Source organism: Barbus barbus (genome assembly GCF_936440315.1).
Source record: "Barbus barbus genome assembly, chromosome: 29".
Classification (NCBI taxonomy): domain Eukaryota; kingdom Metazoa; phylum Chordata; class Actinopteri; order Cypriniformes; family Cyprinidae; genus Barbus; species Barbus barbus.
This window is the reverse complement of record NC_136757.1, coordinates 4,757,209-4,784,363: the sequence shown is the minus strand read 5'-3', so window position 1 is coordinate 4,784,363 and position 27,155 is coordinate 4,757,209. Positions and strand designations below refer to the sequence as shown.

Sequence of the window (27,155 nt, the reverse complement as noted above, 5' to 3'; positions counted from 1 at the left end):
AGATCCTAGAACAGATAGTTGTATCTGGAACAGCTGGTTTCACAAGTTATAGAGTGCACTTTAAAAAAATTGCAAGCTTAATTTGTTTGATTTTTTCCTATATGATCTTGACCTTTGTTCATGTAACCTCATCAGGTTAGTTTATTCATATTAATTCATATTTTGAGTTTAGAAAAAATAAAAACCTAAAGAAAATGTCACTACATCAATCACATTTCATTTTGTTAGGTTATTGGTGTGTGTTTCAAAAATGAGTTTAATTAATAAATGCTTTTAAATGTGCTGCTGTTTAAATGTTCTGGGAAAGAATTTTGGTCAATAATTGTTCAAAAGTCAACAAATTGTAAAACATTTTTTCAGTTATAGATGCTTCCACATGTCTGATTATATATAAAGTATTCATATGTAAATATAAATGTCTCTACCACCAACACGAACAGTCAAATAAATTGTTGCATCTGTGAATAAAGAATGTTTTTTTTCATACTTTCATTGAAGTCCCGTCCGAGTTCATGGTTAGGACACCGTTTGACCACCTCTGTGACGTGTTCGGCTTTCTTGTAGATGGGCATGGCTCGTATCACGCTGCCGTTTGGGGGCGAGGAAGCCAGTTTGATCTGAATCGGACAGGTCTTGGCGATCTGACAGTACAGCTTTTTGAGCAACGGAGAGTACTGCAGAAATATACATTTATAAAAAACAAAAATAAACATTTGAAACACTGCTTACAGTGAAACCAAGATTTAAAAAAGACATATGTTTTTCTAATAAACACTTTGGTCCTGGGTCTGTCATGGAAATATGTTGGTCTTTTATGACACTAAATGGCCACACGTTACAAATATGATTCTTTATAGATGAAGACAAGTCATCTGATTATAAATGAAGACATCATCTGATGAGGTCTTTCTCTTACACACACACACACACTCACTCATAAGCATGTCAGAGCTTGTCTAAAACCATAAAGACATCCCAAATATTCCCTCAAAAACCAAATGTACAAGCCTGCTTTGTGCAGACTTGTATTAATGTGATTCAGATTTTATGAAAGGGAGATTGTATGCCAGGTGCTGCAACACAATAAATATCATGAATACTTTGCTAAACGCCATTAATGTTGCAAACACACTTTATACAATCATAAGTGTTTCCCATGAAGCTCAGAAGTAGTATACTTCAAGTATATTTTAAGTATACTTTATGTAGTATACAAATACCAGTGTACTAGTAGTATACTTGTAAGTGTACTATTTCAATACTCCTTGGGACTAAATTGGCCCACTTTATAATATATAAAAGTATACTTTTAAGCAGTTTTGGGGAAAGTTACTTTTAAAAGTAATGCATTACAATATTGCGTTACTCCCTAAAAAAGTAACTACTAATTACTTTTTATGGAAAGTAATGTGTTATGTTACTTTTGTGTTACTTTTTAAATATGAGCAGGGCTTGATTGTTTGTTTTTCATATAAAAAGTTCTAATTATAGCAAATTTAAAAGCCCTTTCACACCAAAAATTGTAAATAATAAACCTCAGGCTGAAGGAAAAGTAAATTCACGTCTGTACAGTAGACCGCAGGAGAAGAAGGTTCAACACTCTTCAGCAATAAAAAACAATTGTTAGTTTATCTAAAGTCATTTTTGCTTATTAGTATGGTTGAACTGGATCATCAAAGGTCAGCAGCAAATACATTGATTAATAATAATGGGATTAGAAACATCTGTGTTAACATATTTAATTATTGCAGGTTTTCATCATATTCTGAGTTTGCATTTCACTGTTTTAATTCATTTTGATGAATACTAAATCTGTTTTTTGTTTTTTTTCTCAAGTGAGATGAATTAATGCACATTCACATTTAGTCTAGAACTACAGTAACAGCATGTTTAGACAGCGCACACAACGCCTCTGTACTTACAATTTCTCCCAACATGGGGACAGGAGACTTGTCAGTCAATAAATGGGAAAACAAAGTAACTGGCGTTACTTTTTTGAAAAAGTAACTCAGATATTTTCTTGTAAATTAAAAAGTAATGCATTACTTTACTAGTTACTTGAAAAAGTAATCTGATTACGTAACTCGCGTTACTTATGCGTAACGTAATAAGTTTACCCCCAACACGGCTTTTAAGTATACTTTAAGTATACCAGTAGTAAACTTTGAGTACACAACTAGTTTATTTTAAAGTTTTTAGCTTGTACTGCAACTATACTAAAAGTGAACTTATAGATATACTGATAGTTTACTAATTAAATACCTGAAGTAGCATTTTTAGCATACTTTGAAGTATAGTCTCAGTGAACTACTAGTTTAATAGTTTTATATTGCAAGTATACTCGTAAGTTTTCTTTAAGTGAACTTTACATCATACTTTAAGTATACCACTATGTCCCTATTTAGGTATTAATTTGTATGTATTTTGTCATATGAATATTTGAACATCCAAAGAAAGAACAGAGTATCTGCTTGTAAACAAAAATGCTGTTTTATGTCTGATGATCGTGTTAGATTACACGTGGGGTGTTTCTCAAACGGAAGGCTTCCTAGTTCAGTCCTTCAGAGTCTTGTAGGCTAGACTCCTCATCGGCATATAAACGCTAGAATGAGACGCTCTAGTAAGTGCGTGTGGCTACGTCACAAATGTTCCTCACCGTCATGACACAAAAACACTAATAAAACTTAGTTTTGGAAAAATACTTTGTATTACAAATCTTTATATTATTTCAAATAACTTGGCTTTCCATTAATGCAATACAATGAATCACAGCCATCTACAATCTCCCTGTGGCTTAAATTATTGGCAGTTTAGCGTTTAGTAAGTAATTTACACCAAAACAAAAGATAAGTGTCTGAAAACATTATTTTTGTCTTATATTTCATAATAAATCCAGACAAGCTCAGTACTGACTCGTTTTTCATCCCATGCATCCTTCAAATTCAGCTGAATGAAGGACGCGAAACGAAGGCTGTCTTCCAAGGATCCTTCCGATTGAGATGGCCTTCAGCGACATTTGATGACGTGGCAGCCGAGAAATGCAGCCTTCGCAGGATGCAGCCTTCCGTTTGAGTAAAACCCGTGGATTGGAAGCATCCGTTGTTTCGGTTTCTTCTTCACTTGTGTTTTTTGGAAATTCTGTACAGAAGATGTGTACTAGTCCCTTACCGTATAACAATGAAAACACGGATTCTAGGAGCACAAGTATAGCTCAAATATATTTTGACTTTTTCGAAGTACAAGTCAAGTATACTTAAATGTCATTTTAAGTGAAGTGACATACTGCCAAGTAGGGTGACCCATACTCGGAATTCGTGCTCTGCATTTAACCCATCCAACGTGCACACACACAGCAGTGAACACACACACACACACCGTGAACACACACCCGGAGCAGTGGGCAGCCATTTATGCTGCGGCGCCCGGGGAGCAGTTGGGGGTTCGGTGCCTTGCTCAAGGGCACCTCAGTCGTGGTATTGAGGGTGGAGAGAGCGCTGGACATTCACTCCCCCCACCTACAATCCCTGCCGGCCCGAGACTCGAACCCGCAACCTTTGGATTACGAGTCCGACTCTCTAACCATTACTGTGCGTTCACACCGCCCGCGGCGAGAGCGTCAAAAATCGCCCTGGCCGCCCTGACTGCGACGCTGTAGAAAAGATTCGTGGACGCGCTGACGCTCTGACGTAGATCGTATGCTCGTCTTGTATTTAAAGGAGCCGCAAAGGAAACAAGCAGGTTGATCTTGTGCAGACTGACCACAAGTAGAGTATAAGTTAATATTTGAAATGTGAAAGTGAGAAATTGATCGATGGAAAGAACTTAATTGTAGTTACATGTTTGCTAACCAAATAAACCAATTAAAAGCCATTTGTGTGGTGTGGATTTGTGTTCATGGTTAAGTGCTAGTCTAATTTCAACATTATAGGAGACATTTACTAGCCTTGGTCTTTAATTAACATTAATTTGTGTGCAGCCTACATTACAAACTGTCCAGATTGAAGGTGTTGTTTTGAGCAAATAAATTGCATTCCCGCTGAAAAACACACGTTGTAGCGGGAAAATGTCCTCTATAATTTTTATTTATTTATGTCCCTGTACACAAACAGGGACACGTCAAATATTATCGGGAAACCCGCCACAGCAATAATTAATCTCTCTTCCATTTTGCTTGGGAACTATTGTGGTCGGAACCAAAGTTTACAGGACTGCGTTCTCTGGAACCCTCTCAAGCGGAGGACTTCTACATTCCGATTGGTTGCCGCCCAACCGCGTCATAGCTCATTACCATAAAGTTGACCTGATTTCAACTCTCCTCGACGCTCTCACCGCCCAAGACTCGCCGCGCCGCTCTCGCCGGAGCTCGCCGCCGGCTCTCATTGAAAATGAATGACTTCCGGCCGCTTTGACGCTCTCGACGCCGGCGGTGTGAACGCACAGTTAGGCCACGACTTCCCTAAGGTACAGATGGGTTTTAAGTATATTTCTGAGAAGTACATAAAGCCCATTTCTGAGAAGTATATAATAAGTAGACTAAAAGTATACTTTCCTATATTTTTTAGTTTAAAAGAAGTATACTAATAGCACACTTGAATAAACTTCTTTTTCGTAAGGGACATTATATAGTTGTCAAACTTAAATAGTACAAATGACATCTGATCTGTCTTAAAACCGAATCAGAATAAAATTCAGTGTCAGAATTAAACAAACCTAACTGTAAAACCAAAATAGCTGACTGAACCTAAGGCTGATGATAAACGGGGCAACTTTTTGAGCAATTTTGCTTGGGCACTTTTCCATTGAGAATGAGTCAAGTCAAGTCAGCTTTATTTATATAGTACTTTTATCAATACAGATTGTGTCAAAGCACTTAACAGTATCAAATTGGAGGATAGAGTGTCAGTAATGTATAAAAATAAGATTAAACACTCAATTTTCAGTTAAAGCATTTCATTATTGAGTTCAGAGATGTCATTGTCTAGATCAGTTTAGTTTAAATAGTATCTGTGAAATCAAATTGACGATAATCGCTAGAAATTAAGTATTAATGGATAACCAGTTTCTGTCAAGATTGCTCAAAAAGTTGCCCCATGTATCATGTGTTTGTTTAAATTTATTTTGTTTTGGAGAAGCAAATAAGAAATATTTGAGAAATAATTGTTAAGTATATATATTTTCATGAAATAATAAAAAGCCAAACATAACACAAAAGATAAAATCAATGTCAATAAATAGTTGCAGGTAAAATGTGACAAAAATAAACAACTTTAAAAAAATTTAGAGCAATATAAATGACTAAGTTTTTCAGAACTCAATTTCTAATATGATGCTAAAGAAACATGAAATTATTAGCGTCATTATATTTAACATATAGTACTGCCTACAAAGTCCAGTCCAGTTCAGATTTGACGATTTCACATGGTGGATGATGAATTTATAATTTCATAATATAACAGTTAATATAATATATATATTTGAAGGATGTGAGTCATATTTAGAGTAAGTCTATCATGGAGACTATGACTCAGCAACCACCCAGAACACCCTAGCAAACACATAGCAACACTAACATAATTTGTGTTGAGTTATCTTTACGAATGTTTCATCATTCATCTGTACCTTTGTTTACAATTTCCAGAAAAATCAACAAAAAAAGTGATTTCCCTGCTAATCTCATAAATCTACAGTAAAAGTAGTGTAATAGTCTTTTTTCTCTGTGCATAACTGCAGTTATTTTACTAATGTAAGAACATCAGCAAAACTTCCACTTTCACTGAGAGACTATGCAAATGAGTAGCATAAACACATATACACACACACAGAGAGAGAGAGGAGAGAGCAGCATAAATGACTGGGTGCAGATGTGTGAGCAGCACAACAGGCAGACGTCTCAACTCGCCCATCTGACACTCACACCCTCGTTCACATCATCCTGCCACTGTTTCACACTCAATCCATCTACTCCTGGAATACTTATCATGTAGCTGAATTTCAGCTGAAATTCTCATTTAGTTGAAAAAATGTAAATTGATTCAAAAATGGCTTGAAAGATAAGGACATTAACGTGTTGACACCACATAGGAACATGAAGAGCTCCATTAATGATACGCCAACACTCCTAAAAAAAACAAAGGTTCCAAAAGAGGGATTTAACGACGATACCAAGATTAATCGCTTTTTGTATTCCCCAATTGTAAAGCGCTTTGGATAAAAGCGTCTGCCAAATGACTAAATATAAATGTACCACAGAAGAACTAATTTAAGTTTTCCAAAGAACCTTTTAACCTTTTAGTGACCAGTTCTTAAAAGAACCAGTTTTTTAGTGTGAAGAACATTTTAATATTTAGAACCCATTTCCAAGCTAAAGAACATTTTGTGCAATGGAAAGGTTTAGCTTAGCTTTTTCACGTCCTCACCAGTGTTGTGCAAGTTACTTCCAAACTGTAATACATTATAGATTAATTGTTACTGTTATGTAAATGTAATTCCATTCCTTATGATATTACTGTCTCAGAATTGTAATGCGTTACATGACTCCTGAGTTACTTTTACCAAATTAACTTATTAATAATAAGTAGAACTTTTACTTCCAGTAGAGGGCGATATGGTGTCGCATAATGGCTGTGGGCTATCTAGGCATCTCGCGAATGTACAGTCTTCTGCCATCTTCACCCATTATTAGCCGCTTTTTCCACTGGTCAGTGCAAGCCGAGGCTTACAGCGAGCCAGGCAGGGCTAATAGCCTCGGAGCTCGAGCTCAGAGGCCGAAATCATGCCGCATTTCCACCGTCGGGCCATTAGCCTCGCGGCACTCCTGTAAAACCTGCCCTAAACACGCCTTCACTGGACTATGTCACACAATACAAAGTTCCACCAGCGAGAGAGAGATGAATGAAATAAATCGCTAAACAAATATATCAGAAGCTGTTGGACACCACACGCGGCTATTGACTGACCACGAACAGGAAATAGAACTTACTTGCGGCTTTTTTGATTCGTTAATGTCTCGCGGTCTTGCTGTTTTTTTTTTTTTAATGTTAATTTGAATGTCTTCTATGTTAAATTTTGGGCTAAAAGTGTGTTGTAACGCAAGCGTTACTGAACATGTACAGAGTAAAATATTACTGAAAATTGATTAGTAATGCCTTACACTACTGCATTACAGCAAAATGTAATCCGTTACTGTAATGCATTACTTTTGTAACATGTTGTCATGTTGTAAGACAACATCTGTATTTCAAACTGTATTGCTGTTGTTGTTTTTAGCGTAGGCATAATAATGCAACGGCATTGCCATAGAAACCAACGCACATTCCGTAAAAACGAAAGAGCGCCTATGGACACACAAATCGGATACGATACGCTGTGTGGACAGGCAGTTATTCAAATCAGATTCCATCCGGATACGCACAAAATCGGATTTGGGCTGATAGTCTGAACGAGGCTACAGATTTTTACTTTGTAGCACATCTTAGGTTTTAACAAAGAACAAGAACCATTATCAAGAACCGTTTTTGCTGCATTGGGTTTGAGTGACTAATCGTTGTTGAAGTTGCATTACAGGTTGTCCAGATCAAGGTTTAAATAGCTTATCTGGAGAATAAATAGTTATTGGCTTAAAAGTTTCTCTTACACTAAAAACAAAGATTCCAAAAGGGTGTTTTTACAGAAATGCCATGGAAGAACCATTTTTGGGTTCCCAAAGAACCTTTCAGCGAACAGTTCTTAAAAGAACCATTGTTTCTTATGGCGAAGAACATTTGTGCAGTGGAAAGATTCCATGAATGTTAACGTTTCTTCACGAAACCACAAATACCAACAAAGAACCAGTTTTTAGCGTGTGTGGCATCAGATGGTCAGAACCAACTCTTTCTGGTTTTAATTGGAGCCTTCTTTTTTAAGTCTTTAACCTGAATCATTTTGCAGTAATCCGTGAAAAAGACAGAAGCTCTACATACTAGAGAAAAGTCTTGACGTGGACAGGAATTCTTGACAGCTCAAAACAAGTGGGAACCCAGTGAACTGGACTGTGTGAAATTCTGTGAAATAATATTTAATTCAATATAATAATTTAAAAAAATTTAAACAAAGCCCTCTACATTGCAAGCACGCAAAACAAAGCAGGTAACACACATTTGGTTTGTGGACAGCTTGCTTGATTATACTGGCAGCGCTGCATCGCTCGCCTGCAGTGTAGCAGTGTATGTGTTGTAAGGTGGAATAAGATGATGGGCTGGAGGAAAGTGAGCATTGGAAAGGCGCACGTTCAGGCAGGCTCTGCGGCCTGAGTGATAATGACGAGTCTGACAGCCTGATGGACATGTTTCAGCATGCCACCTGCAAATTCAGCCAACTCCCCATCTCCGTCAATAAATTCACAAATGTGCTGCCTATGCTAACGGCTGTGAAATTGCAGCCAGCATCACATACGCTACCGCTCCATTGTTCCTCCCAAGACACACTGCGATAAACAGTTGCATGCTATAAATGGAGAACAAAAAGTAAGTTCCTTAAAAATTAAATAGTAATAAAAACAATAATTTTAAAACTTAAAGTACATGATGAATAAAAAAACATATTGCAGTCAGTAATAGAATAGTTAGAATAAACATAGACAGTTCAAATTAACACAGAGGGGTTTTTTTCCCCTCAGAGGTTGTTCTTTTAGGAGCCACAATGAGTTTTTTCACCAAAAATAAAAACTCTGGCATCATTTATTCACTCTCATGCCATTCCTGTATGAATTTATTTTGTGGGACACAAAAGAAGATATTTTGAGAAATGTCCAATGCCCACAGTGTGGTTTTGGACTCCATTTACTTTCATTGTACAGAAAAAAAACTGTTGAAATATTCTTCAGATTTTATTAATTTTTTTTAATTGTTCTTGGAATATTTCTGCAAGGAAAAGGAAATATCTCTTTAAATATATAACATTATATAGTTTTTCTCCACATTATATCAAAACTAATATTTTGTATTTTTACAGCACATTAATGAGATTTATTCTCAAGTTTTTGAAATTCACAAAGTCTGTTTGAGCCTTGTCTGAGCTCAGAGTACAGGACTGATTTCCATATTTTTGGAGAATCGTATTTTGGAGTGGGCTGCCGTTTGCTGACATGTGGAAACAAGTATTCTTTACAGGGAGGGGCAGACCTTTTTTTCCTTAATAACAAATATTGAACTTTAGAACCCAAAGAAACATTTCTTTCAAAACTGTAATCTAATGGGAAAACCATTTTGCTCTTGCATGTTTCAGTTTAATTTCAGATCTCTAAATTCAGAAACTGAATAATTGACAAGACATTTTTGAGCAACGTCAGCGGTTAAAATTAAATTGCATAAGGAAAAGTTCAAGTAAAAAATATATTATGGATGATGTGACTGATAAATTTTGCAGAATGTCCAAGATGCTCTTTTCCACACAATGAAAGTAAACAGCTGTCCCTATACTAATCCACTTTCACTGTATGAAAAAAAAAAAAGTTCAGACAATCTGCTTTTTTGTGTGTATGTGTGTGTGTGTGTGTGTGTGTGTGTGTGTGTGTGTGTGTGTTCAATGCAAGAAAGAATGTCATAATAGCATGAAACTGATTGCATGATTTTTCATTTTTGGTAAACTATCACTTTAGGTTCATAGCAAACAAGTCAAAACCAAACTAGAACAATTACGGAGGGGCCAATCGATTTTATATTTACAAATGAACTAATTTTGCATGCAGTCTGTGTGCCTGCACATTTGTATGAAATCTCAGCAAATGTGTGCGTTTTGTCATTTTGAGAGGAAGGATGCGCTGGCTACGGGGCCGTGTTTAGACCCGTTCGCTGAATATGAGGGTAAAAGCTAAGAAGAGCAGCCTCAAATACTCCAGAAGCAAAGACATGCTCAGACTTGCCCTACTTATATGCCAACAATGAAAAAAAGTGTCGGGGTCTTTATTGGAAAAGCTGAGGTGTCAGAACTCATTTTCATCCCTTATGTCAGCTCCTGTTTAAGCCTATAATGTGCATTTGAGAGCGAGCTTTTAAACAGTTATCCCTAACACACAATTTGTTTTTATGATTCACTCAGTGATATCATACCATAATTGGGGCCTAAAAAGACAGAGGCAAAGGCCCAGGCAGAAACAGACATGATTCAGGAAAATGACCTTAAAATTTTTTCTGCGATGAAAAAAGCCCCACCTTTAGGAGCTCACACAAGGTCACACTGGTCGGTTTTGAGCATTACTGCCTACGATCTTATTTATTATTACTAAATAAAAGCAGAGAATGGTAAGAAAGAAAGTGTTTGAATTAAAAAATATATATTTGATCAATTATTCACCCTCAAACTGTTCCAAACCTCATGTATAAATTTCTTTCTTCCATTCAACACAAAAGTTGTCATTTTGTAGAATGTCTTGCCTGCCAAGCAAAAAATGATGATATAGTTTCATAAATGCAATTTTCTGATATCTTCTGAAACCATATGATCTCTGAGTGATGCAATGACTAAAATTTTAAAATCTTCCCCTCCAACGTCAAACCTGACGTAACATGTCTTGATGTGCCAATTCTGAATATGCACAAAATGCAAATGAGATTTAAAGGAGTCATCGGATGCCCGTTTTACACAAGTTGATATGATTCTTTATGGTCTTAATGAAAAGTCTATAACATACTTTGGTTCAAATTTCTCAATGGTAGAGTAAAACAACACCCTTTATACCCTGTAAAAACCAGCTCTGTCTTCAGCACGCTGATCTAGTCCATGTTGCTTTAAATGCTCGTGAGCTCTGCTGACTCCGCCCCTCTCTTCTGTGGAGCGATGAGCAGACCATAGACATGTGTAGATCCCTTTTCGACCGCTCCAGATACGTTGACGCGTCAGCCATCTCGCATTCACCATAATAATCAAAGAATATTCAAAGATATACAAGTGTCAATGCGCTCAAAGATTCGCAGACCGTTCCAAAAATGGCGGATGGCTTACATCTCGCTGCCCATAGAAACAGTCCATAATGAGGCATCTAGGTATTATAAATCTATGGAGCATACTAAACATCAGCCGCGAAACTGGCTAACTAGTACATTATTAGGAAAGGCGATTTGCAAAGATTCATAAAAAACCTTTATACTCACTTCTTCTGTAAATAAAGCTGGATCACGAATGATTTGCGCAAACATAGATGCATTTAGGCAGATCAGGATTAGCGCATTCACTTCAAAGCGAAAGTCACATTAATCCTCTGCGTCTTCAGTGGCTCAGATGTCAGGAGTAAATGATGACTGCTATATTCATTATTACATCCAACAACTAAACACTTCAATTGCTTAATCGGAGACGTTCTTGTCTTCCCCTGCACCGGAGTCGACACAATGGCAGACAGCTCTCAGCTCACTCAGGGCGGGTCTAAGGTAAGACTGCCTTGTCAATCAACTCTCGTAGGAGCGGCCTGTGCAGAACTACGTAAGTCTGACAGGAATCTCCCTGATTTGAGAAAGGGGATTTTAAAATAGGGATTTAAAAAAAACATTGGGTGGATTTTTATCATTATAGGATGGATGTGTACACACACTTCCAACACACATTTATGTTCAAACAACTTGAAAAGTGAATTTTGCATTCGATGACCCCTTTAAGAGCTGCAACCAATATGAACGTGCTCATGAAATGAAGATTAAAACTTCCAGTCTCTTCTGAAGCTATTGTATGGCTTCAGAAGACTTGAAATATAAATGAAACATTCATTCATTTATTCCACGGTCCCCATCAGCGTAGATATTTTTACTAAAGTAAAACTAAAATTAAAAGTATTCAAAATATTTTCAGAAATTGAAATAAATCTGAAATAAAATTAAATAGAAACATAACATACACAACTTACACTTAAAAGCCTTAAATGAAAATTAGAACTAAATAAAAAGTATTATCAAATAAATAAAAAGCTAAAGAAAAATATTTTAAAAGCAAAAAATTTAAATTGACACAATTAATAAAATAAATAAAAAATTAAACTGAAAATGTAAATAATAATAATGATAATAATTAAAAGAAAGCTAATTCAAAATATGAATAAATACTATTTCAGTATAGCAATAAATCAGTTGTATGGAAAAGAGCAGTTAAGACATTCTGAAAAGCATCTTTTTTTGTGTTCCACTGAAGAAAGAACATGTGAACGAACATGAAGATGAGTAAATGATGACAATGTTTTGGATGAAATATTTGATCATATTAGGGTGAAATATTCCTTTCAACAGGGACTTCAGCTAAATTTACAGCGTGCATGTAACTCATATACTCCTTAAAGCAGGTTGTGTTATAGCCTTGTGACATGTGGTTTATTAAAACAATTAATACAAGCATAATTATTGGCAAGCATCAAAGTCAAAAGGATTCATAGGAGTGAGAAAATATTACCACGACAATACTAACACATGCGATTGTGCAATTTACAAATGGTTCATCCGTGAGGTTGGATGAGAGGAATGTTGTTTCAGGTAGCAGTGAGAATCCCACTGCGGATCAAGCAGATTACAGTCAAAATGCCCCCATGCCGCTCCCAAAGCATCCCGAGGCTACACAAACCCAAGAGCACCATGCTTTAACCCTTCAGTTTGCCACACAATGACTCACTTACCACTTACACAGTAATCCCAGATATCCTCAGCCTGCAAGCCTTTGTATCATACCTGGAAATTCCCTGAATTTGAGGTTACATTGGCATTCCACATAACTTCACAATAATCCAGAGCCATTTCTCCCTTTCTCCGATTCTTTTGGAGGATAAAGTAAACAATTTAATGGTCTTTAGAGTGGGTGGCAGAGTGAAAATGAAAGCGGTCACAAAAAAAGAAAAGAAGGAGCAAGGCAAGCAGCTTCTTGTCGTCCTCTGATGAACATTTGCATCTAGTAGATGTTCTGAAGTTACAAAAAAGGCGTGAAATCTATTACATTCTTTAAATGAATCTATGTACAGTACATTTAAGAACAGATGTGGCTTTTTTCTTTTTTTTAAAGATCAGATGTAACTTTATTTTTCTATTCCAGGAAAACTAAGCAAAAATATTGATGAGTCATACTACATACGATCGTAAAGATATTTCTGTCCAATCAAATGCAAGAGAATCCTCCTCCCGTAAAGCCACCTTTGGAAATGTTACTTTATATAGAAGAACCAATGCTAATTTCTGAATCTACTTTGAAATCTGCCTTCAATTTGTATATGGGGTGAAGACACCAAGGGCCAGTTTTACTAAACAGGGCAAATTAGCACAAGAGTGCAATTCCAAAACAGCACCAATGGGTGTGGATATTTCTGTGGGTGATTTACTGACAATGCGCAAATTAAAGAACACAGACGGAGCATCTCATTTACATATTGACCAACGCAATGTACGAAACACAGCGCAAATTGAATGCAGAGCTGATGTCCATCAGGTGCGGGTGATCTACTTACAACACGGGCGCAAAATTCATTTTAATACTCTCCTCCCATAATTTGTGTGTCTGAAAGGGAAACTCCTACAAATGCATATTCAAAAAGTTCAGGCACAAAAATAACTGTCCACGCCTTTTCAGTGCTAATTCTTCACTGCGTGTCTTTAGTAAATCCAAAAGATGGTTTGCGCAAACTGTTAGTAAACCTGGCCCCAACACTCTTAAAAATAAAAGTGGTTTATTGGCAATGATGGTTCCATAAAGAACCTTTAACATCCATAGAACCCTTCCATTCCACAACAGGTTCTTTATAGTAAAACAGTTCTTTAGATTGTTAAAATATTCTCTAAGAAAAAGTGGTTATTGCTTATTGAAAGGTTCTTTGGGGAACCAATAAAAAATAGTTCTCATATGGCATCACTACAATCCCCCCCTTTAGGAACCTTTAATTTTAAGAGTGGATGGCAACAAGTTTTCAGTTTTTATGAATATGTTTAAAGTAATGTCCACTCACATTATATGAAGATATATCAGTTATATCAGTTCTCTAAACCAGAGGTCCCCAACCACCGGGTCACGACCCACTACCGGGCCGTGGAAGAATTGCTACCGGGTCGCAAGAACGTTCTGGGAAAATGTGTAGGCTATAGATATGATCATATGACACTCTGTTATTTATTGCGCGTTTATGATTGTTCTAATTATTCTGTATTTCCATTGTATGCGATTGATATGGAGTAACAATTTGATGACTTCATGTTAAATTAGTATATGATAGATTGCTCTGATTTGACAAAATTATGTCAAAAACCCTTCACGGTGCTTTAAATATACTTTTTTCTTGTTTCTTGCTTATCTGAAAAATAATCCGATCTGTGACTCAAAACCCTATATATATCTATCCCCTTCACCCCAACCCCACAAGCTGCTGTCACATGGTCAGCTGAATAGTACTTTCTTAATCTCGATAACCCTCCTGTTATTGGATTCTTGGGATTGTGGGATGAATAAATCATGGGACGATGAGATATTTCCACAATGGTTTGCTGCATCAGCACTAGTAAGTGTAACTACAAATCCCAAGACTTCTATCATATCAGCCACTGCAAAATATGTCTCCTTATGTTTCCATTTTTAGTGTTTATGTTGCACTTCAGCGGTCATCTTGGATTTACTGACAACTAGTGGCATGGAGCATCATTTTCATGCAGAATCATGCAAAGGTCTTCAGAGATGGATGTCAATGCAGAAATTATATTTTTAATATTTTTGTGCGCACATTTTTAAAATTCTTCAAACGTCTGAGTGCATACTTCACCCAAAAATGAAACTTGCATTACATATCATTTACTCACTCATTCCTGCATTTCTTTCTTTTTTCTGCAGAACACAAAATATTTAAAAAAAAAAGTTGGTTCCATGGACAAAAAAAAACAATAAGACAATAATAATAATAAAAAAAAAAACATATTTTATGTACCACAGAAGAAAGAAAGTTAAACAGGTTTAGAATGGGTTAGGGTTAAGCAAATAATGTGCTTTCTAAACATTATTTCTAGTCTCCATTGACTAAAGTAATGTCATATATATACAAATATGACACAGTAAAGCAACATCATGTTTGATCAGAAACGCTGACATTAATATTTTGATTCATGCACATTTTACACTCCAAAACATAAGTTGAAAGATCAAAATCCTCAAAACGTATGATGGTTAGTTAAATCTAGACCAATCAGAAATTTTGATCCACTATGCAAGGAATATTCCCACAGAGTTGCACATGCATGAAGATTTAATATAGAGGAAACGAGATAGTATGTAACAGTATCATTATATTTATTGCGCTAGCTGAAGTGACAAACACACTCAAATGTAGGGCCTGCTTCTCTTATTCTAAAACGTAAACAGCAATCTGTGCTGCAAACTCCACTTATGCCCATTTGAAAAGCTTATCCTGCTGTTATTGCTGCTCACAGAGGCCTGGTCTTTGAGAATGGAGTGGAATGTGGCACGTCTGAGGTGACAGTCTTCACAGGCCGACACTGAGTGATGGCCATAGCACTCACCTTCCTGGGCCCGCTATCACCTTACGCGTCCGCAGAAAGTCAGAGACCAAGCCTCACGCATGACTTCATCCAATAAACAGCCTAAGAGCCGCCGACACAGGAAACAGCCCCATCTCCTGTTTCAGAGGGTCATCTTCATGACAGACTGATGTAGCACCTTTCCTCATGGCGACACTGCACTTTGGGGAAAACACTGACTGCTCTGGTTTCAAGCTCCTCTGCTTGACATTACTGTGATTCTTTTCCTGTGTGGATGCACTTTAAGAAAACCTCTCATATACAGATCTGAACTAACCCATAACCACCAAGCAATGCACAAGCAACCACTCAGAAGACCCTAGCAACTGCACATCTACATGCTAAAAACACCTTACTGCTATATTATACACCATGACAATGCCATAGCATTAAGGCATACAAGGAAAATGTCTCAACAACATTAAACCATTTAGGAAATTCACCTCCCAAGTTTCATTAGTGCAAATGTTAACCAAACAGATTATTGTGCAAGATCTTTATAGTTTGAGAATAACTTGCTTTGAGCACCAACAAATTCTGAAATCCAAAGCAAACATGTAAACAAGCAAATATTAGATGCAAATGGACGCTAAATATAAAGGTTTTGCACTTTTTTAATTTTTGTAGATCAAAGACTTCGCTGAGAACAGTCTGTGGCAGTTTACTTTTAAAAATATAATCATAAAAGTGCATGCAAGTAGACTGACTGAGACTGAGAAATAAATAAATAAAACTGAAAATTAGCATACCTTATTCTTTTAACATCAAGTTTGAATTCATATGTATGTTGAAGAGAAGAAATATCTTTCAGATGCTGTTAATTGTCATCCTTTTTGAAATTTGTCTAATTTTTAATTTTCAACAGTTTATTTTGCAGCTCATAAAATTCCAAAAAAGTCCATAAAACTAAATGAGGTCATAAAATTGCTAATATAATAATTATTTTAAGAAATATATATATATTAATATATACAATACGATTCAAAAGTTTGGGGTCAGTAAGTTTTTTCTTAAATTAATACTTTTATTCAGCAAGTTTAATTACATCAAAAGTGACAGTGAAGACTTTTCCATTCTTTTCTTTTTTTTAAATATACATATAAATATATTGTTTCATCAAAGAATCTTAAGAGATGATTTCTGAAGGATCATGTGACACTGGAGACTGGCTGCTGATAATTCAGTTTTACCATCACATGCCTACATTTCTAATTGAATATATTTTAAAATGTAATAATATTTCACAATATTACTGTATTTTTACTCATATAAATGCAGCCTCCGACCGTGAACATAAGAATTTTCTTTCAAAAACATTTACAGACTCCAACTTTTTAATAATAGCGTAGGTCATATAGAGAACAACAGGATGTCACACCACAGGACACTGCTTGAAATTTAATTTCAGCTACGATGTTTAGAAACACATTGAAAAAGTGGAACAAAGCGGGAACGCCACCAAAATGAGAGTCTAGAAAATGAGCCGCCAAAAACAGACAGAAGAAAGGGCAGACAAGCAACTGAAGAAGAGTAAAACTTAACACACGTAACACATTGCGGGCAAAACCATCAGTGCGTGTGGGAAAAGAACTGTGTGTATCACGAGGAGCTCACGTGATATGGTTGCACCACAACCGAGACGCCGTACTCACCGTCCAGGTGGCTGACTTGGCAGTGCTTGACTGCTGGAAGGTGACCTCGAAGTTGTGCGGCCCGGGGTAGTCAGTGTTGGAGGGGATGGCCGGGGCTGGAGACATGGCCTCGAAGGTCGAGTTTGGCTGGGAGTAGGGTGACGACGTTGGCACGTTGGAGGTGGTCTCTGAGCTGTAAGGACTGGTAGACGCTGCTCTGTTCCCCAAACCTTGTTCCATACTGCTGCTCAGTAGGCTGTACTGAGACTGAGAGGAAAGGCAGAAAGAGAAGGAGGGTGAGACAGGTAAAAAGTGGGAGGGAGACAGGTGAAGGAGGGAGGCAGAAAGTTGACTTTTAGGGAAAGAGGGAGGAGATAAGACTCCATCCACTCCACTTCTAGAGCTCCAGTTACACCGCATCGGGATGTACGAGAGGGAGTCAAGCCTCCGGGCGAAGGGTAGGTTGTAAAACACAACCATAATCTGTCCGATGTCTAATTGCCTGCCATCCTCTTCTCTGATTTACAAACACAAAACTCCCAGATCATGCCCACCACTCATAATGATGAGGTTTTGTGCTAGAAGTACAGCTCGACAGATGTGTTAAAAGTAAAGCTCAGCTGGACAAAGACATAATGACATGATAACATTAGCTAATTTTATAACAAACCATGTATTTTCATGACTTTGAAGAGTTCAAAGTCCTCAAACATAGACATTTTCTTTGTTGTGTTTTATTTGTTTCATATTTCCATGCATTCTGAACATGTATAGCATAGTTAAGAAATGTTAGCATCACTATCAGTCATCCTTTGTTTTTTTTAATCGTCCCATCATTTGTTTGGAAGCTGTTTCCGCCACTGAAGAAAAAAGTCAGAATTGCAAGTTTCATGCAGGTGTGAGTTCTGACTTTATAACTTGCAGTTGGAAGGTTATGAATTGTAATTTTCACTTTATTTCATAAAATTGCCCATTTTATCTCACAAAAGTATGCAATTCTGAGAAAAAGAAATGTATTTTCATGCTTTTGATCAGTTCAAAGTCCTTAAACGTAGACATTTTCTTTGTTATGTTTTATTTGTTTCATATTTCCATGCATTCTGAATATTTATAGCATAGTTAAGAAATGTTAGCATCACTATCATTAATTTTTTGTTTTTTTATTTAGTGGCAGAAATGGGCTTTCATACATTTGCATGGACATAAATGAATTACGCAGTTTGTTGAACAGAGGTGGGTTATTACTTTTCTGAGTTATCAGACTTGCAATTTTTAAAACCACATTATCAGAGAGACTTTGGCTGGGATCTTTCGTCTTGGGGCAGTGAGAAACCACCAAACATCCACACCTTAGCAACATCCAATCCAGCACAACACTCTAGCATCAATACAGAAGCTTTTACAGAAATCAAATGCAATCTACTTTACACTGTTATTATATAAATTACAAAAATGATCACCGAAACCTCAAAAAATAATAAATCAGAAATACTGACATTATCACTTGATTCATGCAGACATGTTTTGATATAATAACTCAAAGTTCAGCAAAGAAGCATGATGGGTAATGATTCCCACAAAACCTGTGGACCAATCAGATCCCCGTGAAATAAGATAGCCAAACTGCAACACAAGTCAAGCAAAGAGAAAACCTTTACCTTCTTTTTCACATGGTACATTGTCCAAACTGACAGAATCACATGTCCTCGGCTGTCAAACGACACACTGATGAACCCACAGAAACCAAAGTGCGTAAAACACTCGTCTCGCAAAGTCTGCTCAACCTGAGACGCGGTCACCTGTTCTCGCTCTCTATGAACTATCCTCTGTGGAGTCCTGATCCTCGTGGACACGGGGAACCAGAGCGGGTGGAGTCCAGAGGGACGGAGGTCAGAAACCACACATTGCCCTAATTATGGCATATCGGCAGTCAGACAACACCTGCACAAGTATATACTTGCCGGAAGACACTTTCTCAACACAATTCAAGCAAGCACAGCAGAAAAGAGAGCTATAGATGAAGCAAAGGTTTTAAAGGTAGACAGATGAGTTTTTCAAAATGCAATTAACTGAAAACTAGAAAACTAGAACCACGGGGTGCTTCCTGCAAAATTCAACACAGAAATGCTGCTAAGAGTTGCTAGGTTTTTTATGTTAAGTAAGTGATTATCTACTGGCCCAAGTCAAAAATCCAACACAAATCTCTCTCTCTATACTTCAGTGTAAATGTATGGGAATTTTCCATCTGTTTTATCATGCACCAGGAGACAACTGCAAATCTGACCACTACAAGCCACATCTCTCCTCAGAAAGCTGCAAGATTTGAAGAATCATTCATGCAAATAGTGATACTTGCATTGTATCTGTGTAATCTAGGCCTATGTCCTCATAATAGATTTCTAATAGATTTCTGAACTTAGTTATTGCCTCACATAGGGTGCTTTCCATAAATGATCTTAAGATGAGCAGGAAAATATGAGTCTACCACACACACACTCAGGTGTGACTCATCAGTAAGTCTAAACATGCTCTGTGACAAGTTGAAACAGAACAGAAGCATTGTTGTGTGTGTGTGTGTGTGTGTGTGTGTGTGAGATAGAGAGAGAGAAAAGAGAGAGTGTGTGTTGTTGTGTGCACATGTGTGTCTGTGTGTATAGATGATTCAACATTTAATTTTTGCACATACATGCTCGCTCGCTCTCTCTCTCTCTCTCTCTCTCTATCTGTATATAATGAATGCATTCTCCTTTAAACTAACATCCATATCATGAAGAAATGTCAATATGCTTTCACTATAGCTGACAGCCACACTGACATTCATTCAAACCAGATTCAACTACACAATAAAGGCAGACTTTAAAAGTTGGGCAAATTGTCACATGCATTTTAAAAGTTATAAATACATACATTATACAATAAATGTTTTTGCTTTTACATTTTTTTTATATTTATTAGTTTATTTGTTTTTTGTGATTTACTGTATTAATAATTTCTGCTGTAAAGCCTGTAATAAGGTGTTTAATGGCAGGTTTATTGTGACAACTTACCCCATATAGTGTTAAAACGTTCAATGAACTACTGTATGTGACCACATGTCTTTATACAGTATATTATATATTTCAAAGTATATCTCTGCCATAACATAGTAAGCGGCATGATGTGTTTGCGAGCTGCAGAAATGTTTTCTGTACTAACATGAAAAAACAGCACCCTCTGCTGCAAACTGAAAGCACTGACATTATCACATCTATTTAAAACTGCTCTGTTGAATCCTGATAATAACCTAATGAACTTAAGTAGACTTTGTAAACAGGTGTGAGATGACTGAACTAAACTGCAGAATATCAAAATGTAGCATGTTGCAATATTTCTGTCATCTCTCTAAATGAATCAAAACAAAACCAAAGTTGTGCACAGAAAGAAACATCAACAGGTGTCCGTCTTAAAGATATACTGCAGCTATAGCATTAAAACAGCTGAAGGTTTCCTATCAAGCAGCATCACACATTTCATCTCACAGTAATAACACATGAAGCTGTTTAAATTATTTTTTAAATGATCATATAAAAGCCATTTTCGAGGATCATTCAAAATTACGTTTTTAAGCATTTGCAAGCGCAGCTGTGCAATTTATAATAGTAGCTACTATAAGTTGTATATTACAATCAATTATAATCAAATTATTATTTGCAAATCAATTACAGATAAACCTAGAATTGAAGACCTAGTAAAAAACAGACTGGTATTTTAACAGATGTGTCATAGAAGATCCATTTATAAATGTGAAAAAAATAAAATAAAATAAAATAAAAATAAAAATAAAAAATAAAATAAATAAAAAATAAAATAAAATAAAATAAAATAAAATAAAATAAAATAAAATAAAATAAAGTTTTAAGCCAGGCATAATGAATCTGGAAGACAGCGAGCAAAGAAAGAATCTTGCTCCTGAAAAATCAATGGAATCGTTCAGAAACTGCTCACCTACCGTGTTGTAGTAATGAGGCAGGTCACCGATACACAGCATTGTAGCGATCCCGCTAGGCAGGCAAAAGACAGGGGAGATTCTCCCACTGGTCTGGTCATGTGACCTCACCCAAAACACAGGTGAGTTCTGCAATTCTCAGTTCTTCACGTCTCACGTCTTCACTTTAGACACTCCGAGAGAAACTAACTTGACACAACAACTCCAGGAAAGGTAACGCACTCTGAGTTGCTTTTTCTGATTTTGCGCCAGTTCTCTTTGCCCTGTCAGCTTCTAGATGCAGCCAACAACAAATCTTTGGCCCTCCCACTTTTTGGCCTCATGACTATTCATTAAGTAAATAAGCAGGCCCAGACTTGCCCACTTGTCTTTTAGACTATACCACTTATTTTCAAGGGGGATGGTTAGATTGTTATTTTTTTAATTTTTTTTATATTTATTATTTTTGAAATTACCTACACTTTTCACTGCTAGAAAAACAAAAAAGAGATTACAAACTGCTTGGAGTAATTTTCCATAAGAGCCAAGTGAAAAACAAACATCTGAAAATCAATACATTCTCGAAAATGCTTGTCCAAGTCTAAAGTGAACAACCAAAACATCTCAATAAGGAGAACAAAATCCATACAACCTAGAACAGATCATTTACAGAATTCTGGAACTACTGATGCAGAGCGTCAAAAATATAGACACTGCAAAGCAGCGCACATTTTAAAATCATTTTACAAAACCTGTCAAAAACATGTTTGGGTCATATTTCACCCCCCAAAAATATATCTCTATTTTTTTTTTAATTATAATTAAAAAATTATATATATATATATATATATATATATATATATATATATATTATTTTTTCAAAACAAAAATAAATAATTAAAATATATTAGGACAGGCTATATTATATTATATTATATATATGCTATTTTGGGACAATTATGTTTTTTTTGTTTGTTTTGCATTACAGCAATATTTAAGCACATTTCCACAATTCTCTATTAAATGAAAAATTAAATGCATTAAAAAATTCTAAATGCAACAATATCATTATTGTATGTCATTATTGTATTATATATATATATACAGTATATATATATATATATATATATATATATACACACACACACACACAGCACTTTCATTTATGTTGTTTTAATTATTTTTATTATCACTCAGTAAAACAAAAAAAAAAAACTATATTACAATAATAAGATTTAAAATAATGAAAATTATTTAAAAAAAAAGGATAATGTTTCGATGAATTACGATAATGAGACTAGAGGGAAAATGCGCTTAAATGTCTTATAACTATCCTAATGGGGCTAAATTAGGCTGTCTTTATAATGCAAAATATAATTTCTTATTTCTTTCTTTTGATTTTGGGGTTAGATGTGACCTCGTGAGATTCTGTGTGTCCATCTATCCCTCCCTGTCTCCTGCTCTGTTTCCCAGCGTGTGCGCCCCAGATGGGAGGCAGGAGCAGGTGTCATGTTCTGGGCTTGGCTTTTCTCTCTAATTAAGGCATCACAACCTCCCACTACAGCCTCCACTCAAACACCCCAGCCTGCAGCAGAGCCCGGAGGGAGGAAAAAAACAGCACAGGAGAGGGAAAATAGGGACTGAGGAGGCAATCCTGATGGATAAGGAGGGAAAACCAACAGAGTTCAGTAGTACAGGGCGTCTTTTTTTTTTTTTTGGATTGGAGGTTGGCAAGGGAAAGTTCATCCAAAAATGAAAATTCTGTCATCATTTACTCATCTTCAGGTTGTTCCAAACCCCTATGAGTTTCTTTATTCTGTAGAAGAAGATATTTTGAAGAATGTTGGTAGCATTTTATTTTTTGTTTTGTTTATTTTTTTGGGGGGGCGGGGGGCATCAACTCTTTCACTACCCACATTTTTCGAAATATCCTCTTTTGTGGAAGAAAGAAATGCATACAGGTTTGAGACAACTTGTGGATTATATGTGCAAAACTGCAAACAAGCTAAAAGGTTATTAAAATGAGTAAAAATCCTAAAAGAAATGATGATGAGTTACAGCAGCAAAGATAAACTCCTTCATAATGATTTGATTGGAAAAAAGAGGTCATTTTCAAATCTTATCTGTCAACTACCCATATATAATATATAATACAACAGACAAATATAAATAAACCATATACACTCTTAAAAATAAAGGTGCTTCACGAAGCTATAGAGGAACCTTTTTTGTCTAAATAGGTCCATAAAGAACCTGTAACATCTGAAGAAGCTTTCTGTTTCACAAACGGTTCTTTGTGGTGAAAGAAGGTTCTTCAGATTATAAAAAGGTAAGAAAGAGATGGTTCTTTAAAGAACCTTTGTCTGAATGGTTCTTTGTGGAACCAAAAATGGTTCTTCTATGGCGTCTCTGTGAAGAACCTTTTAAACACCTTCATTTTTAAGCGTGTAAAGGTCATTGCACACTGAGTCCGAAATTTTGGCAGGTTGAAAAATAAATACGAGCTCCTGTTGTGTCAATCCCGTTTACACACTGCCTCCGAAACTTTCGTCCGTCTTAAAAAAATTCGGATCAGGTTCGATCTTTTTGCGTTTTCACATCCGTAAGAAGGATTTTGATAGGATGACGAATGTGAAAAAAACTAAAACACCTTTAAAAAGTCAATATGAATATAAAATACACCATGCCCTTTTACATTGTATCATTGTACATTGTTTTACAATCACTTGTCCTTGACTGTAACGGCAGGTCTTACTGAGATGTTTGTAAATCTGCACACGGTGAATTCTCCACTGGCTTCTTACCATGACGTTGTCGTTCATGTCTCTCATGTCTCTCATGTGGTAGACGTCCATGCAGACTTCAGCGCGGTTGCTGGGCAGGCTGCTGGAAGCCACCCTGTCCCCTGAGTGTCCTGCCTGAGGAAGCTCAAAATATGTGCTGTCTGGCTCGCTGTAAGAACACAGAGAGAAGGTACGTGAATCACAAACAGATATAAGCATGCCAAAGGTCATGTAAAAGCATTCCCATACTGTGTCTGAATTTTCTGTACTGTAATTCACAAAAACAAACTGCAGTTTATCTTGAAATTGTTACTAATATCAACGTAAACTGTATTGTGTAAATGCATGCAAATGAACTCACAGGGTACTCCACAAGTGTTCAAAGGTTGTACCCTCATCAGCGGTGGACGACTGGGACATCTTGGATGCTGGACAATCCACCGCAGGGCAGATCACACTGAAAACCACATCACAAACAAGAGTTACAGAGATACATGCAACCTTTAAAACAGTGAAATAACCCACTGCAGTTCAGCATTCAACTGCAAACCAACAACCATAAAGCATTTCTGCAATTCTTACATTGAATAGATATTTCTACCTGATTAATCCCAAATAGAGTAGTTTTGGATGTATAAATTAATGTATTTAGGTTGATTCAGCTGTATTACATTATATTTCTGACTGGAATAACACCAGTTAATTTAGCTGTTACCATTTTATTTTTTATTTTTTTTACAGTTTTATAGTAAAAAATCAAAACAAAACAAAAACAGGGTGGATTGATCCTTTGAAAAATATATATTTTTTATCAAACTGAGCTGAATACTCTAAAAAGAGATTAATGAAAATTACATTTGAAATTGTTAAATTTATTTTTATTTATATATATATATATATATAAACGAATCCTCCAAATGACATATGATACCAACACAATGATTCTACATTTGAATCATAGTCGTTATTCATTAATGGACCCAGCAATTTTATAATAGACGCTGATTCTGAAGAAGAGCTACACTAAACTGCTCTGTAAAATAACTCTTTCTGAACTGCGCCATTGTTTAAAGACTGAACACACACAGGATTGGATTTGAAAGTCATTTCCACCCTGCTGCTCAACACATCTTCTGAAGTTTGAATCCCAGCAGATTTTGAGGCTGGATGCACAGATTCAGAATAAAGATGCCAGGCTCGACGTGTCCGAACCTGCCTGGCACTGCTCCACTGTGACCGCGCTACAGACCACATACTTCCTCCATCATATTACTCACAGGAAATGAGCTATAAAAGACTATCCCACCCACACAAGAACAAGTCAACACAGAAAGTCTGTAACATACTTTAAAACATCCGATAATGTCATAAACAATCATAGAACTAAGTTCAGATGTGATAGCAGGCTATATCATTTAGTAGTCATTTATTAACATTGGTCATGATTTTATGTAATATGAATGTAAGAAAAAAAACTTTACTTTTTTTTTTCTTTTCTTTTTTTTAAGAAAATATATATTATTATACTTAATATATTATTACTGAATAAAAAACATAAATACATTCATACTGCGAATGATATTTAAAGATGACTAAGTTTAAAGAAAACTACCATAATAAAAGGTAATAGGCTATTTCTACCCTGTGGGTTTTTTTTTTTTTTTTTTTTTTTTGCATGGGCTTGACTAAAAAATACCCTGAACATTCATAACGTTTTTGTCCAGGAAAAAATATATATATTGTAAAGAAAGTAAGCTCATTAAACACATTTTGATCTGAATCATGCCACCAACAAAAATGAAGCAATTTTACGAACAGACTTATCTTTTAACTCAACAGGAAAACAATTTGGAAGCAGAAAAAAAGTAAAAGATAACTTAATCAGTTGTATACATTTATAACATATACGTAACATTTATAATAAACAAAAATAAATAGGCTACTCATTTCTTGAGCCTTTCGGTTAAAAGCTGCCATCTCGGATTTATCTTCACATGTTTACAAAAAAATAAGATGATATTATAACTGTAATTTGGGGAAAATAATTAACAAAAATAATTATAATTTTTAGAAACGTTTAAAATCAACATTCTGCTAGTAAATGCACGCACTATTTTACTTAAAACAGAGGTTCGCCATGACAGTCATAGCCCGGTCTCCCCTTAAATTAAAATGAAATAGATACATTTGCTAATTTAAAACAAATAAAATAAATAATAAAAAGAAAGCGTTTTCTCCTGTAAGCCGGACTGTTGCGCAGCGCGCAAAACCTTCCTCTGAAAGATGCAGATCAGTTATATTTTACGCAGACAAAACTGACGGAACATTTGAAAGGACTAATCTATCATCACAGTTTTTAACACACCTCACAAAATCATATTTTGCTCCTAAATGCTTCTTACCTATATCTTATTATTCTAAAACAATATTTATCCTCTTTCCGTAGGCCTAACGTTAGCCTTTAACGATAATCAACAAAAGACAGTTCTCATTAGAAAAGCAAAATTAAGATTGATTAGAAAGAAAGAAAGAAAGAAAGAAAGAAAGAAAGAAAGAAAGAAAGAGGCTAAATAAATGGGAATATTTACAGAAGCTAGAATTCGGGAACAGGGCATGGTTTCGTTTAAATCACTTAGTTTTACGCACGAGGCATCGTGGTGTTTACTCATTCTGACCTGTATTCCCGTGATAGCTGCCACCTTGAGAGGAGTTAAAGCTCTGGCAGCAATTATACACACAACAGGGATTCAAGCGGAGAATTGAATTATCACTTGATAAAGGCCTTGCATTTATATCTAATGAAGCTGTGTCTTACCGAACAGCTCAAACTGATCAGCAGCGCGCCTCACCGGGGAATGCGTCTTGGACAAAAAGTGCTCTTTTAGTACTCTGTAACGTTTCACTTCAGCCCGGGCTTCGATATATAGCCTGTGTTAAAACAGACGAGCCCCAAAAGATTGGGAAATGTAAAAACAGTAGCCTATTTATACAGACTACAAACTCTTTCGGGCGTGCGTAACTCCATTCAGCGCAGTACAGCACCCATGCATTCATCTCTGCTGCAATGAAAAACATTCAAGCAGATATAAACAGTCATTTACAATAGTACGATTTTGTCATTTTAATTTAGTTTAGGGATTTTCTTAACTGTTAGGCTGGACATAAGATTAAATAAGTACAATTGAATAGCCTAAAACATAATCTAATAAAATATAGGCTACATTACACTGGATATATCAAGTATGCTGGAGCCTATACTCTT

At 36.0% G+C, this 27,155-nt stretch overlaps 1 protein-coding gene across 2 annotated transcripts in view; it reads right to left on the bottom strand.

Moving 5' to 3' along the window:
• LOC306849552 (tumor protein p73-like) overlaps window positions 1–21,434 on the bottom strand; it is a 36,581-nt gene extending 15,147 nt beyond the window's left edge. Inside the window, exons 1-3 of one of the 2 annotated variants that reach the window (XM_079384671.1) lie at window positions 21,135–21,434; window positions 17,168–17,413; window positions 488–674 (exon numbers count right to left, since the gene is read on the bottom strand). In XM_079384671.1, coding sequence (XP_079240797.1) covers window positions 488–674; window positions 17,168–17,413; window positions 21,135–21,173 — 472 coding nt within the window. In that variant the 5' untranslated portion in view covers window positions 21,174–21,434. The remainder of the gene's footprint in view (window positions 1–487; window positions 675–17,167; window positions 17,414–21,134) is intronic. The other variant, XM_079384670.1, reaches the window with a different exon arrangement.
• Between the last annotated feature and the right edge of the window lie 5,721 nt (window positions 21,435–27,155).